Below are 15,571 nucleotides of genomic sequence, written 5' to 3'. Positions count from 1 at the left end.
TTCCTCCGCTGTGACGTGGCGGGTCAGGTTGGCCGTGCTTGCCTCAGCAGAGGGGTGAGGAACAAAGACATAAACTCTAACCACCACCTCTAATCTTCCTGAAGTCACTTAACTTAGCTGGCCCTGGTTTTCCAGTTCCTTTCACATGGGCCTCGCTTCCCCAAAGTTTTTGAAAGGCTCCTTTAAAATGAGGTAGTCCTTACCTTCTGGCTGCCAGTGCTTTAAGCGGAGTCTTCTGTCTTGTAGTCACTTCTCTCATTTCGAGCTGAGCACCCAGATCGTGCCGGATGGTCTCTCCGCTGATCCAGGAAACTAGATGAGGCTCCACATGGGTTTTGTGTATTTTAATGAAATGGAGTTTGCTGCTGTAACCTATAAAATAAAACGCATTGGAGTGGACCACCTGCAAGGACTAGACTCTCTGATCAACCCTTCAGGCAGGCCAATTGTGGACAACATGAAGAACCTTTGGGGGTGGGCTGGGGGCTTTGGGGAGGGCATATGTTTCCTGTCCCCAAAGATGTTCAGGTGGAGGCTGGAGGCAAGGAATTTCCGTATCTTGGGCAGGGGTTAGTATAGATCCTTAAGATTTCCTGTACTATCCTTGGTTCTAGAATGTCTAGAGCCATGGGATTGGGGGTTAACTTGAGTGAGTAGTTGGGATTTAACCAGGTAAGAGGACCCAAGCAGGATTTTGTTATTTTTAGCCCTTTGGGCAGGAAAGTGTGATGGTTTTGGGTGCCAAGAGCCTGGGGGTGGTCACGTTGGTTTAGTATCTGTCCTCCAGATAGAGAGGGGGCGGTGTTCTGGGAGCTGGGGACCCCAGGGGTCTAGTTTCTGTCCTGAGGGATTTCTTCAGCATCATTCATTCTACTGTTTGAATACTGCACAGATGACTGTGACCCTAGGGGGCTGAGTGGGGTGAAGGGAGAAGCAGGTTCTGAGGAAACACAGGATACAAACGGTTTCATAGCTACTGTAGACCAGGGATGGCAAACACATGGCCCCACTTCTTCCCACACCCAGCGGGTTGTTAATCTGTTGTCATGGTTTATCCCACAGGGCCTAGTTGTAGCCTTGGGACCTTCCTTTTGGACCCAGCATTCCTGGCAGCCCCCTGACATAAAGCCGCCTGTGAGATGGAGCACCCCTGCTCCAAACAGAGATCCTGGGGACAGGATCTGTCTTTCTGGGGCGGGATACACGCTAATGGTGGATGGGAGTCAGTCAGGTGGGCGCTGGGGCTGGGGAGGTACACAGGGGGTTCACTGAACACACCCCTCTCTTTGCCTGTACTTGGCTCCTCTGTTTTCTGGAATGAATCTGCTTTTTTGGTATGAATGAGAATTCAGTACTAAAAACCCCTGGGGGGTTTCTGGGGAAGAAAGAGGAAAGGAGTAAATAGGCAAGACCCAAGAAAGAAGCTTCCTTGTCTTCCTTAGCGCTGGGAAGTCACCAAGCTCAAGGCCAGCTTCTTGGAGGCCCAGGAATTTGGCTGTCACAAGTAGGGCAGTGTGTGTGGGACGCCAGGGATGGGATGGGGAGGGGGGATAGGCGCTCCACTCCTGGAAAGGCCAAGTGGCAGCATTACCACCAGTGCTTTTTCTAGACCGTAAACAAATTTCCCCTTGTATTCAAAATGCTGTTCATAAAATTTTGTAGCTGGTTTTTCTACTTTCCATATTACTGTTTAGATTTTTCCAAGTCATCAGAAGCTCATGAACATAATTTTAATGGCTGTGTTCTTCGTCTCTGTTGGACACATCTGTGCTCTGTTCCAGACCTGGGTCCTTCCTGTTACATTGTCAGGGCTGACAGGCCTGCATTTCCTCTGCCCCTTCACCCATGTGTGGTTAGTGTCCTCCAGTGTCTGTTCGTTCGTTCATTCATTTGTTCATTCATTCATTCATTCATTCATTCATTCAACAAATGGTGGAAGGCCTTCTCTGTGCCCGACACTGAGCTGGACTCTAAGCAGTGATGCAAAACAGAAGAAATTGCCCGCATGGAGCGTATGTTCTAGAAGGAGGAGAGAGAAAATACACACACACATATGTCAGATGGAAATAAATAAAGTGAGGAGGAAAGTTGTCAAGGAAGGACTCAATGAGAAGGTGAGGGCTAAGTGGAGACAGGAGGAAGGTGAGGGACAAGCCACGTGGTTGTCCAGGGAGGGGAACCTGCAGAGGCCCTGTGACTAGAGGGCGTCCAAGAGGCCTCGCCGTCCATGGACTTTGACTCTGAGTGAGGTGGGATGCTATGGAGGTTTTGAGCAGAGGGGTGACTAGGTCTGGGGATTTACTCAGTCACACCTTGTACTTTGCACATTCACCTGGCTTCCAATTTGGGGGTCATGATGAACCTTACAACAAGCACCTTTATACAGTAGCAGGGTAGCCTTACTCTGCATTTCACATGTTTGCTAGAGATAGATTCCTAGAGGTAGACTTTTACTCTCAAAAAGATAAACAGCTTTAAGATGCTTGCCTCCTGTTGCTGAATTATTTCCCAGAAAGTTTTTTCTTTTTTTTTTAAAGCCAATGTCCACTTCTAGCCACGGTGTGGGCGTCTTGTTACCATCAAGATACATGTTTACTTTTTTCTTTTTAACTTTGCTAATTTAATCACTGGGAAAACGGAGTGTTATTTCTTTAATTACAAGTGAAATTGAATGTCCTTATGAATGGGTTATTTCCATTTTATGTTTTGTGAAGTGTCTACTCATGTCTTTTGCCTATTATGAATTTAAGGGTTTTTTCCTTAGGCTTTTACATAAACTCTTTAAACATTACAGATGTGAAACCATTGGAAATTACAAATGAAAGGGCACTTTAAAAATCTCAGACATCTGTGAAGTGAGTGTTCACTGATTAACTGACTCGACTCCCCCCAGCGTGCTCTGCAAAGTGCAGGCTGGCTGTTTACAGGTTCAGGAAAATAGTTGTGTGCTGCTACAGTAACCTGTGTCTCTGACCCGGCTCTCTGACTCGGGTCTGGCCCCCACTGGTGTCTGGGGCTCTGGCAGGGGCATTTAAGCCCCCCATGTGAGCAGGAAGATTTACATTCTGCCCCATGCCCAAAGTGGACACTGCCCCTCCTTTGCTCTGCACCCCAGTGCTTGCTTAGCAGTGTTCCCCATCTCCCAAGTAGCAGCAGTGGTGCCCTGTACCTTGTTGGCCATACAGCAGCATGCGGTTTTGCCTTCCCTTCTGAAGAGGGAATGAGACCTTAGGGTATAATTTCTTAATGGAATCCACTCTTGTTTAAAGGGTTTGTGGGAAGCAAACCCTAGCAGACTTGGGCTCAGGAAACCAGGAGTCCCTGGAAGTTGCCCCTTCTTATGTTTCTATTGCGTCTCCCCTGAAAACCTAGTGTTGCAAGTAGAAACAAAATAAGATATTCTTTGGGTGCTTAACTCTTAACTGAGAGTACCACAGGGCCAGGTTACCATGTCCTGGTCTGGAAGCAGGTCAGGGTTAAGGAGTCTACACTTGATTGTCACCTGCTCAGCCCCTAAGACCAATGACTCCATGTCTTAGGCTCCTCCTTATTTATGTTTGCATTGCCTGGTACAGAAAAAAAAAATCATAGAATTTGTAGCATTTTTTTAAAAGTCGGAGAAGTACGGCTTAGCCTGAATTTAGTGGGGTATCTTAGTTGTGATTTGAAACTGCTTGATTTTTTTTTTTAAATTAAAAAATACCCCACAAATGGCATTATGAAGTTGATGTGTGAGTTAGTGGATCTTTCAAGATGGCAGATTACAAAACTTTCTGAGGTTGCTTGCTTTCTGTTGCCTGCACTGGTTTTCCAGGTGTGGATGGCTACGTTGGCAGCTACAATTATCCAAATATCCCCAGCTCACAGAGTTGCCAGAACATTTGTGATGGTTTAGAAATCCTCCCACTCTTTATCAGGCCGGTAGACACCACTTAGGGTTTAAGACACCTTCTCTGTTGCCTTTCCTAATGTACCCAGTAGAAGTGACCACACATGCCTTATACCCCAGGATACTATCCTGTGCAGGACACTCCCAGATCTTCTCACCTCTGACATGTAATTATAGTAATTTTAAAAAACACACTGACTTCCCCCAGAAGTAGAACTGTGTGGTCTTTGTCTCCCTTCATGGTGCAGAGAGTGACATGGGCTCTTAGGGAATGTTAACTCTGTCCCTGCTAAGACCCATCCTAATGTGTCATGCTGCTGTTTCTGTAGAAATTGTGGATGGGAACGTGAAAATGACCCTGGGCATGATCTGGACCATCATCCTCCGCTTTGCCATCCAGGACATTTCCGTGGAAGGTAGGTCTTCTGCTCTGTTGTTATGTCCCAAAGCCCCCACTTCTCCAGCCTTCACCAGTCATGTCTGCCTCCCCGGGCTCCGCCCGGGGAGCTGTCAGACCTGGGCGACAGGGCTTGACTGTGGGCGACATCCTGAACCTAATCAATTAAAAAGAAAATCTTTTTTCTTTTTAATTAAGTTTCAGGTGTACAAAACAATGTAATAGTTAGACATTTATGGCCATATCCTGAACTTTTGATCCATTGCTGGCATCTGTCCTGCCTCCTACTCCGTAGAGAAGTAAGAGCTGTTTCCGGTGCTGGTTCCCATAGGTGTGTTGGCCCCAGGGAAACGCCCCCACTTTGAGAAAGCCCTTGGTTGCTGTGGAGAAGTGTATTGGAAACCCCACCTGGCTCTTGGGTTGTTAAATCGGAAAGGGTAGGGGAATAGCAACGGAGAGAGTGCGGGGAGGGCTAGCAGACCTCAGGTCCTCCACTTTGCTCCCATAACACCCTCTGGTGGCCACTTTGCAGGTATGCAAATGGTCAGGTCCGTGGTCTCTAAACTTTTGTTTCCACACTCCAGCAACTTTTGAGCTGATGTGTGTGTATTTATTTTGTCATAAATTATATTTACATATTGCTGTGCATATTATAAAACACATATACCAAAACAAATTTTAAGAAGAGATAGAGATAATATTTTTAAAATACTTTTAATTCATTTTAATGGCCCATAAATCTTAAAAAGATTTTTATTCAAAGTAACTTTTTAATGAGAATGATGTGGGTTAAATTGCTTTGTTGTGGGGATGGCTGGTTAGCTCAGTTGCTAGAGCGTGGTGCTGATAACACCGAGGTTGCTGGTTTGATCCCTGCATGGGTCACTGAGCTGTGCCCTCCTTAGAAAAATTTTTTTAAAATAAATAAATAGCTTTGTTATGGAAATCTTCGTGATACAGTGATGTGAAGGTCTGTTTGGTTCATAAATACTAGGCATTTAGGACAGAAGTAGTTAAAAAGATACCCACAGTAGTCACTTAGGGCATGGTTCTTGTTAGTGACGGTATTGATGTAAATCCATTTTTTAAATAGCCTTCTTTATGAGTTTCATTCTTTTGGGCAGACTTCTTGTCAGCTCTGATTAAATTGTTAGTGTTTTCATCTTGTAGTGGCTGGTGAAGAACTTGAGCTAAGAGTATTAGCTTTGCTGTTTTTTTCCTTGTTTGTGCTTTGAATTATTATCTTTGTAGGAATTGTTTAATGTCATTTTAAAGTCCCTTTTATGAATTGAAAGTAAACAAGATCATCCAGGAAGCCACTTTGCTGGGTGGTACCATAACCTGTAATTCACAGGTGTGAACACATGGGGGCAGTGCCGTTTGCAGCCATCCTGGGCTGGCAGCTCCCCGGGTCCCCTCAGATACCTGTCTGTCTTACAGATGTGTGTCCATTCCAGACACACAGCAATGCTGTTGATCCATGCATTAAATGTAAGGAAACCTTACTTTTTAGAAGAACACTACATCTGCATAGGAGTCCTAATGCTTTCTTCCCTCACAGCTGCGTGCACTCCACAAGGCCCATATACCCCTCTCCAGAGATTCCTACACTTTAGATTTCATAGACCAGTCAAACCTTCCTCCCCAAAATGGCCACCTGACAAAGGTTACCAGCTTATTTTGTATTGTTACCATTTCTTGAATAAAAGGAGAGTGACAGGGAGATAATTAGACCATTATCTCAGTATTTCCATATGCAATATGGCTAGCTCTGAAAAGCTTCCTAGCTTACTTTTATGTTTATCTGATAATTTCTCAACCTTTGTTAAGGAAATAGACTTGATGCCCTGGTGGCAGCAGGGTTGGAAGCTAGGGGTCTTTGTGTGGACCTCCTATGTGAAAGAGCTCGGACCCTGTGGTCTAAGGTGGGGCCTCCCAGGAGTCAGCGGCCCTCCCCCCACGGAGGCAGTCCACTGACCTGTCTACCTGTCGTCTCCTTTCCCACAGAGACTTCGGCGAAAGAAGGGCTGCTCTTGTGGTGTCAGAGAAAGACAGCCCCTTATAAAAATGTCAACATCCAGAACTTCCACATAAGGTGAGTGGCGGGGGCGGAGGGGCTCTTATAGAACCTTGGCTGCCTCCCCACAAAGCCCCGGGGCCTCTTGACTGGGTCATTCTCAGCTCTAGAACAGAGCACAGGCCCTTGGGGAAGAAGTCACTTTTCATGGGAAGGGAGTGCCGCGGACCCTTGGTTGCCCCCTCTCGTTCCCAGTGGTGTCTCGGACACAGCTACTGCCTCACACACCTCTCGTTGATGCTTGGCCTGCTGGGGAACCCCCCAAGAAGAGTGTCCGGGATGTTCCAGCCTGGGGCTCCAGAACAGAGCAGACAGGGCCATGGCCTTGGTGGAGGACAGAGTGGGATGAGGCAGGTGTATCTCAACTTGCCAGGACCCCCAAAGTCGTGACCCCAGTGCCTGGAGTTGTGGCAGGATGAAATGTTCCTTCCCCTTCTGCTGTCTCCTGACACCTGCTCTGAAGGGTTCTCCGTCAATTTCTGGGTGAAAGAAGACCCCTGCTTTGTTCTTTGTCTGTAGTTAGTGCTTGGGCCCACCCACCAGCTTATTCCACCTTCTCTTTCCCCTGGGCAGCTGGAAGGATGGCCTCGGCTTCTGCGCCTTGATTCACCGACACCGGCCTGAGCTGATTGACTACGGGCAGCTGCGGAAGGTATGTGCCTTCAGCTCACCACCCACTGCCAGCTCCTGGCCACTGGTCCCGGGTGGGTGGGAGTGGGCCCCTTGGACTGAGAGCCCACAGCCCAGGGTGAAGGCTGTCAGTCTCCTTAGATTAGCCAAGAAGACAGCCTGTCCCGAAGCAAGAGAAAAACACCTTCACTGTTAGGAATACCTTAGTACCATATATGCACAGTGTATACGCTTGCCCACACACACAGCCCACCAGGAACATATGGAACCACTATAGCAATTTTATTAGGGTGGTGGAATAATTTTCTGGGTTTTGTAAGAAGTATATATTACTTTCCTAATTTAGAGTATTACATATTCTTAGAGGCATTTATTCTCGCCTTGTCTGAGACTCACTGTGCAGTCCTGGGCAGGTTCCCACCATAGATTTGGTTTCCCTTGTTGCTGAAGTTTGGATGCAGGATTTTATTTTGCTGGTGCTTGATTTCATTTATGCTTTGGCATGCGGCTGTGGGGGGATTTTTCTTGAATGTGTGTGTCTTGAGCAGGAGACCAGGAGGGGTGTGCTATGTTTCTAGCCTTGTGGTGATTCGTAGTGTCCAGGCTGGTTAAAGGACGCTGGCCTAGACCTTGGAGGCTGTACTCACCCCATCTTCCCTCTCAGCGCATCCTGTGCTTCAGCCACATGGCACGGGCATCTTGGGAGAAGCCACCCTTGAACCCCTCCTTATGCTCCTAGTTGATGATTTAGAGCTTGGGTTGGAATGTTGCCTGTCTGCTCGAATCTCTTGGCAAGACAGCTTATTTCTCCACTTGACCTTGATACTTAGAGAGCACAGTGTTCAGTGAAGACCTCCACCTTGCCTGTACCCCTACAAAGGACCTCTGCTGCTTGTCAGAGGCCAAGCAAGCCTTGATATTCCCAGTGTGGGAGCTGCTCTGACAACTTGTGGTGGCATCAGGCCCTCTGTTTCCAGGGTGTGGGAAAATGAACTGCCAAAAAGGGTTGTGAGGGAGGAAAGGAGCAGATTCCCATCCCCCTCTGGTCATCCTAAGCTGGGCCAGAAGCTTGAGGCCTCTGCCCACCGGGAAGGGCCTACCTTCTGAAGGAGAGGAGGTTACTGCCTGGCTCTGCTCATGTGCAGGTGTGTATGGACGGGGGCAGCCCTTCCCAAGCTAGTCTCTTAGGGGTGAGAGGGCCCCAGCTCTCTTAACTCAGTTGCTGTGCAGAGAAAAAAATCAGTGTGAGAACCCCCTAACCACCTGAAAGTTGTGTAGCCAAATCAAACAGGACAAAGGCCAGAAATACCAGAGGTGGCGATTTTTTCTTTTTAAAGGCATTGTCACATCCCCCCTAACTGTTCTGCTGAAGCACTTTGGTGACAGGTGTGCTTGTGTCTGTGTCCCTGTGTGGGTGTGCTGGGGTGCCAGTTATCTACGGCTGTTTCCCACCCCCATATAAAGTGGGGCCCCTACTGACTGGCTCTCCAGTCCCTCCCCCCATTCCACAGACTCCAGGCCCCTCTGCCACACGGGAGTTGAGAGTCTAGGGGCCTTTGTCTGATACCTGGCCAGCTCTCTCCCCACCCTCCTTCCTTCTCTGTGTTTTTTCATTTCTCCCTGTTTCAATGTGTCTGTCTCCCCATTTCTTTAATTCAATAGCATCAATAAAATCCAGTCCAAATCCTAGCACAGACCTGTTCCCACTGAACTGTTGGGTACTTTCCAGAAAGCACAGGGTGCCTGGATACAGGGGAGAGCTGCGGGGCTCTGCCTGGGAAGTTCTTCCTTTGCACACCAGCCTTAGGTGGGCGTGGGGGCCTGGGCATCAAGTGGGGCAGGTGGGTATGGTGTAGCTGGGGCCTGAGGACTGCAAAGGGTCTGGGATGGAAATGACCTTCCCTGTTTGGCAGTGTTTTTTATTCTGGAAGCTGTTGGAAACTTTCCTAAAAGGACTCCACCTTCTCCATTTGAGCAATTTCTTCCTGAAAGCGTCCCAGATGAATGTATTCATCTTTTGGTGGTCTGTGATTCTCACCTTAGCAAATGGAGAAACTCAGTCCTGGGCTGACGAAACCAGCTTGCTTTAGGTTAGTTTGGGGAGCCAAGAGTAGAATGGAAAGTCCAGCAAGGAGGTCCCCCCACTAAGTTGTGACTTTTTTTTCCACATTAAAAAAATTTTTTGTTTAAATTGTGGTGAAGTACGCGTAACATAAAATTTACAATTTTAGCCATTTTTAAATGTACAGTTCAGTGGCAATAAGTACATTTACAGTGGTGTGCAACCATCGCCACCATCCATCTCCAGAACTCTTTTCATTTTGCAAAACTGAGTCATATGATAATTCTGTGTTTAGCTTTTTGAGGAACTTCTGTACTATTTTCCACAGCGACTACACCATTTTAACAATCCCACCAACAGTTCATAAGGGTTCCAGTTTCTTCACATCCTCACCAATCCTCAATAAGTTTTCTTGAGAAAGCAGCAGAAATCAGAATAGTCAGAAGGCTGTGGAGCCCCCAAATTTCATGGAATGTGAGCACCAAAGGGGCTGGAGAGCACCTAGACCAACTCTTGATTAACAGATGAGGAAACTGATGTCAGATTACTTACCAGTCCCACTGACCGAGGATAGAGCTGAAACCAGAAGCCAAGACTGACAGCAGCCTGGCCAGTGTCCTATTCTCACATGCATTTCTTAGCAATTCTTTCTTGGGCTGTAGGCCGGTATTTTTCACCCCATTTCTCTGACAAAGAAACTGAAGCTTGAGGAGGAAGGATGGCTTTTTAAACCCCCAGCCAACCAGCCCTTCTTGCAATGAGGCCAGCTTTCTACTCCCAGAGCTGGCTCCTGAGGACCTAACATGAGAGGGGCTGTAGTAGTCCTCTCTGCCACCAAGAATTGGTGATCACCCAGCTGGGGGTAGCCAGTGACTTGTCATACCTCTCACTAACAACCCTTTCCTCCTATTCCCTAGGATGACCCACTCACAAATTTGAACACGGCCTTTGATGTGGCAGAGAAATACCTGGACATCCCCAAGATGTTGGATGCTGAAGGTAAAGGCGCTTTCGTTTTGGGCCTCCCGCTCTTCCCCCGTCTGCCACCCAGTAGCCAAGAAGGGTGGGTCCCAGCAGCCTGGCGCGGGAAGGGAGAAGACCTGGGCTCTGGGATCCCATTGGTGGAGACTTGGGGATCCAACTGTCTGTGAGGGATTCCACAGTTCCCTGAGTTTTGGAGGGAGACGTGATAGTTGGTGCTGAAAGGACTTGGGGGCTGTTCTGCATGGCTGCCTGAGGATGGTCTCATCTTTGTCTTGGAGTTGGTAACAGGTGCTGGGGTGGAGCATGGTGTTCCTCTGTTGTTGTAGGGTAGGGGAAAACATCTTTTTCCCCTACCCTCCTTGGTTTTCCAGCTGGGGCCCTGCAGATTAGGCTGACAAAAAACAGATGAACAAGAGAAAAGGAAACAGAAGTTTATTAACATGTGCATCATACGTACACAGGGGAGTTTACAGTGATGAGTGACCTCGGGGAGTGGTGAGAATTTGGGGTGTAGATACACACCTAACTTCGTAAGAGAAGGGGAGGGGAAGAACTGGCTCTTATACAAAAGCAAATTCATCTTTCTGGAAAGATGAATGGACCCTTCAGAGACTAGATGGGAGAGGTGATAGTCTGTAACAGTAGCTGTCTGTGTGCGGGGGCCATTTTCAAACACACAAAAGTAGAGACAAAAGTATAATACCTGTCATCCAGATATAACAATTACTGATTTTTGTCCCACTTTTGTTCTTTTCCCTCTTTTTATTATTAGTTTCAGGTATGCAAAACAACATATTGATGAGACGTTTGCACACCTCACAAATTGACAACCCAACACATCTACTACCCATCTGACACCATACACAGCTATTACAATACCCCTTTTTTGTTTTTTGTTGAACTATTTTAAAGCAAATCCCAGATATCACGGCCTCTCACTGCTACATACTTCAGACTATATACCTTTAAAATATGGATATTTTCTTGGACGACCGTAAAGCAATATTTCCACCTTGCAAATTGACAGTAATTCCTAGATACATCCATTACCCAGTTCATGGGAAACTTCCCCAGTTGTTTCTTTTTTAGAGTTAGTTGGTTTTAATCATGATCCAAACAAGGTCGGCACCTGGCATTTCGTTGTTATTTTTCTTGTCTTTTTCTAATTTGGAGCACTTTTTCCTCCCTCCGACCCCTTTTATTCCTGCCGTTAAACTGGTTGTGGAAACTGGGCCAGCTGCCCCATGGAATGTGTCTTGTTCTGGGTTTGTCTGCTTCCTTGGGGCCCCATTTCCCTCTTTCCTCTGCCTCTCGTATTCCCGTCCGGGGGAATAGATGCCAGAAGCTGGTTAGATTCAGGCGCAGCATTTTGGCAGGAAGACTTGGTGGTTCTGCGAGCATCACATCAGGTGGTATTTCATGTGTGCACCAGCTGGCTTTAACTCCAGATTTTTCTTGACAGACATTGTTGGGACTGCCCGACCGGATGAGAAAGCCATCATGACTTACGTGTCTAGCTTCTACCATGCCTTCTCTGGAGCCCAGAAGGTACTGGGAGCCCCTGCTCCTTCCTTGCCCAGCACACCTCATGCCGGACCCCAAACCATGCCCGCCCACCCACTCCCGCCTCTCCCTGGCGACAGGGTCTGGATGGTCTGTCTCTTTGGTAGAGTTAGCCCCTGGTGCCAATGTGGCATGTTGTGCTTACCCAACTCCTTTCCTACCCTGCACCTCTGCTCTTTCTCTCATCTTCCTCTACTGTCTCTGAGAAAATCGGGCAAGAGCTCACCATCTGAGACCCAGACCACTGTCTTAAGCAGGAAGGGCTGCATCGGTGAAATGAGCCAGGGGTGGCTCTGGAAGGCACAGTGGGCAGCGCCCCTGTGTGCCCACCTCCACTGGAGCTTTAGGCTGCAGGGCTTCTTCTAGGGAGGCTGATCGGGGAGGTGTCTCCTATCTTCACTGACCTATTTTGCAAAGGTATCATGAAGCCCCCAGATTTCTCCTGCTCATGGACATGATTTAGCAAATCTGTGCACGGCCTCTTTGGTGGCTTTGGTATCTCCTATAACCTGTGTGGGATCCCCATGTGGGGTCACTCTGCACTCTGTATTCCTGGACATAAGCACAACCCCTTGGAAGGAAGAAGGAAGGGAGGGAGGGGGTGTCCAGGCCCAGTTTTGCTCAGGGAGGCCTGAGGTTAAAGTCCAGTTCTGTCTGTTCAGCACTATACAAGGGTATCACAACTCAGGGGTATCAATCGTTCACACTGCAGACATGGAAGATTTGAATGGTGTCCCTTACCAAGCTTAGCTCAGGCAGCAGAAGCCCCCTGCCAGATTCCCCTCATAGGCGGGACCCCAGAAGCACAACATCCAGGTTGTCGTGATCACAGGGCCACAGGCTTGGCCTTCACAGCTTTGGGCTGTGGACATATCACGTGCGCAGGCAAATTTCCCACCCTCAGCATGACGTCTGAGTGTCCTGTCTTGAAATGCATGATGGGGGTGCTCCCCTCACCGCTCTCCCTCTGCCCAGCCTTCCCCTGATGCTGTCTCTCCCTTCCTTGTCTCAGACTGTGCTCTCTCCTGCCCCACCCCATTTCTCCTCCCACCATCTCATTTTTCCTCTTTCTGCCCATTTCCTCATTTCTGTCTGTCCATCTTGTGTTCGCTCTGTCCACTGTGGCTGTTTTGGTTTATTCTGTGCTGCTGCTGCCTACTTTCTCCTCTCAACCTCTTCTCCTTCTCTGTGCAGATGTGTAGGCACGCTAAGGCCGGATGGGAAGGCCATGTGACCTAATGTTTCATGTCACTGCCACGCCTTCTCGGGTATGCAGAAGGTGAGCTTTCCCTCGGCCTCGCCCACTCTCCCTGCCGCCCTCTGCCCATCTCTGCATCCTCCTTGGATACTCCAGCAGCAATCTGGGGGCTGCAGGCCCTGGAATAAGAGCAGGGACCAGAGATGCCCCTTTTCTTCTCGCAGGAAGACAGGACGCTTGAAGGTGCCCAAGAACCCCAGCGTCCCTGTCCCTACACAGGGGGCATAGTGGATATCACAAACGGGAAAGAAGCTTGCGGTCTCGGCTACTTCCCTGGACCCTGAGTCGAGAGCCTTTATCCCAAGCAGCAGAGCTTGTGGCTATGCTTCCTCACTATTCCCTTGAATATCCAGCTCCCTTCACTTCTCTCTCTCCCTCCTTTCTGCTTAAGCAAGACCATCCTCTCAAATAACCCAGCAGCTAGGGCAGGGAGAAGTCTTCCTGCCTTCTGCTAGGTGTTCAGGCGGGAGGCTTAGAGCCCTGTCTGATCCTTCCAAGCAGTCCTGCCAGGGACAGTGGTGCAGGTTGCATACTGTACAAGGGTGCCCTGTGTGCACCACAATGAAGATTTGAATATTTATTACTAAAACCCTGCAGATGGCAGTAAAAATGTCTTCTCACATAATCAGTATGACAACTTTTCAGCAGAAGTGCCTTGAGGAAGAGGTGCCTTTAAAAAATTATACAAAGGCACCCTCTCGGCTAGTGGCAGCCCGATTCCTGGCTTGGATGGGCACTCAAGGCCTTCTTCACCTTCCTTCCAGGCCTTATTGGCACTGACTGAGATAGAGCAGCCCCACCTGGAGGCTCCCTTATAGGTGTCCCGGCCCTCCCAGGATACCCAGCTTCTTTCAGACCCTTTCAACCTCTTCTCTGGCCTGCCCCTTGCTTCTTCTTTCTCTTTGTCCCTCCTCTGCTGTTGCTCTCTCTTGTCAACTTCTTCTGGCCCCTCTTACACCCACCTTTTCGCCAGGATGTGAGCAGTACATCTACTTGCCTCGGTGGGCTCCCAGCCCTGATAACCATAGATGGTCCGCTTGCCGATGTCCATGGCTCGTCTGAGCTCTCTGCTGTGGTTTCCCCTCTTTCCAACTCTCCTTCCTGTTTCTCTTCTCCTTCAGGGGTTCCGTCCTGGGCTTCATGCCTGATGACACTGGCCTTCCCTGACTCTGAAGCCTTCCCGGTGTCCTGGCTGATGACATTGCTTGGAAGGGAGTGGGTGTGCGTGTGCATGCATGTGTGTGTGTGTGCGTGTGTAGCAGCCTGCTTTTCTGCCTCCCAAATCTCATACCACCTCCCCCCATGCCCTCTTCCCTCTCACTCATCCCCGTTGCAACCATTTCATGCTCCTTTTGTCCACATCCGAGGACAAGGTCACCAGTCAGTTAGGGGGAGGGAAGGGAAAGTGGGTGTCTTCTCATGTCCTGGCTCAGGGGCCTCACCCAGAGTTGCCCCTAATCACTTCTGAGGATTCAGGCAACTCCTTACAGCTAAGCAGGCCAGTGGGAGCGGAATCTTCTCCCTCTCCGGTGGAAGAAGGAGGATTCTTTCAGACTCACACACTCTTCTTGTCTTAACTATCTCTATGTTTGGAGCCAATGAGAGGAAGTCTTCTGAAACCCATGCCCAGGGCCCTCCGTCCCCTCCACTGTCTTTCTCTTGTCCAGCCTTAGACAGTGGAGGTAGAAATGCACGCGTGCCTGCACGCATATGTACATGTGTGTGTGCCTGTGTAGCAGTACGTGTACCCACACAGACTAGTGGCACTCAGGTGTGCATGATTGATTTTCCTGGTCAGATAAGGACTGACTTTTGTTTGACCCGTTGGTTTTGGTTCCAATTCTTTCTCAGCTCTCCTCTCCCCTCCCCTCCCCCTATAGGGATTTAGAATAGGCAGAGAGCAACCAAATTTTGTTGATGCAATTTGTAAAGCTTTAAAGTTCATGGTCACGGTCTATTGGGAACTGTTTCTGAGAAACAACCCCTGAAGGCCTGAACTGGATCTGCTGTGGGTGTTTCTGGATGCTTTTAGGAGGACATGGTGCTGTTTACATCCTCCAATTGCCTGTCAGTCACTTTTGTGACTCTTCTAAGGGAAAGAAACCCCGTCCATTCCTCAAGGACTTCGTGGTCCATCTGGGAAAACCCTTAATCAAAGAATTCGATGGCTGCTGTCTAGCCAATGCTCTGCTCTGCTGAGCAGGGGAGGGCAGGCCACAGGGCTGCAGGACTCGAGGCTTTCTTGAGTAGGAAACACTCCAGCTTGAGGGTCTTAAGGGTTGAATAGGGGCCCGCTAGTGAAAGGCTCAGGCAGGGTTGGGAAGGGCAGCCAGTGCTGTTGCAGACTATGGTCACAGCTTGTGACAGAGGACTGCCTGCAAGAGGAGAGCAAGTCAGTCCTAGCTGGGTCTCCTCCCAGTGCCTGGGGTAGGGAGTACTGGCAGAAATCAGAGACAGCAGCGGGGAACAGAGCTGAGCCGCCATGTTGTCAGCTCCATTGGTGGTGGTGGTGGGGGGGCACCCTCACGGGAAGGGACACCAAGGCGGGGTGGTGACTTAGGAGGAAGGAAATAGGCGATTCTAGTTAGATTGGGGAAATTTTTGACTGAAAATATAGATGAGGTCTTTGTGGCATTCATGTGAATTTGTGGGTTGTGGGTGGCAGAACCGTGGTGTGTCATTGGCCACATTTCGGATGTTTGACATCACCT

General features: G+C 48.8%; 1 protein-coding gene across 3 annotated transcripts in view; it reads left to right on the top strand.

The window, feature by feature from the left end:
• ACTN1 (actinin alpha 1) overlaps positions 1 to 15,571 on the top strand; it is a 90,516-nt gene that overhangs the window by 54,332 nt on the left and 20,613 nt on the right. For all 3 annotated transcript variants that reach the window (XM_081048802.1, XM_081048801.1, XM_081048803.1), the window contains exons 4-8: positions 4,219 to 4,305; positions 6,294 to 6,381; positions 6,937 to 7,015; positions 9,973 to 10,054; positions 11,502 to 11,587. In XM_081048802.1, the coding sequence (XP_080904928.1) occupies positions 4,219 to 4,305; positions 6,294 to 6,381; positions 6,937 to 7,015; positions 9,973 to 10,054; positions 11,502 to 11,587 (422 nt within the window). The remainder of the gene's footprint in view (positions 1 to 4,218; positions 4,306 to 6,293; positions 6,382 to 6,936; positions 7,016 to 9,972; positions 10,055 to 11,501; positions 11,588 to 15,571) is intronic.

This window comes from Rhinolophus hipposideros (assembly GCF_964194185.1).
Source record: "Rhinolophus hipposideros genome assembly, chromosome: 5".
NCBI lineage: Eukaryota > Metazoa > Chordata > Mammalia > Chiroptera > Rhinolophidae > Rhinolophus > Rhinolophus hipposideros.
This window is presented reverse-complemented; position numbering and strand designations above follow the sequence as displayed.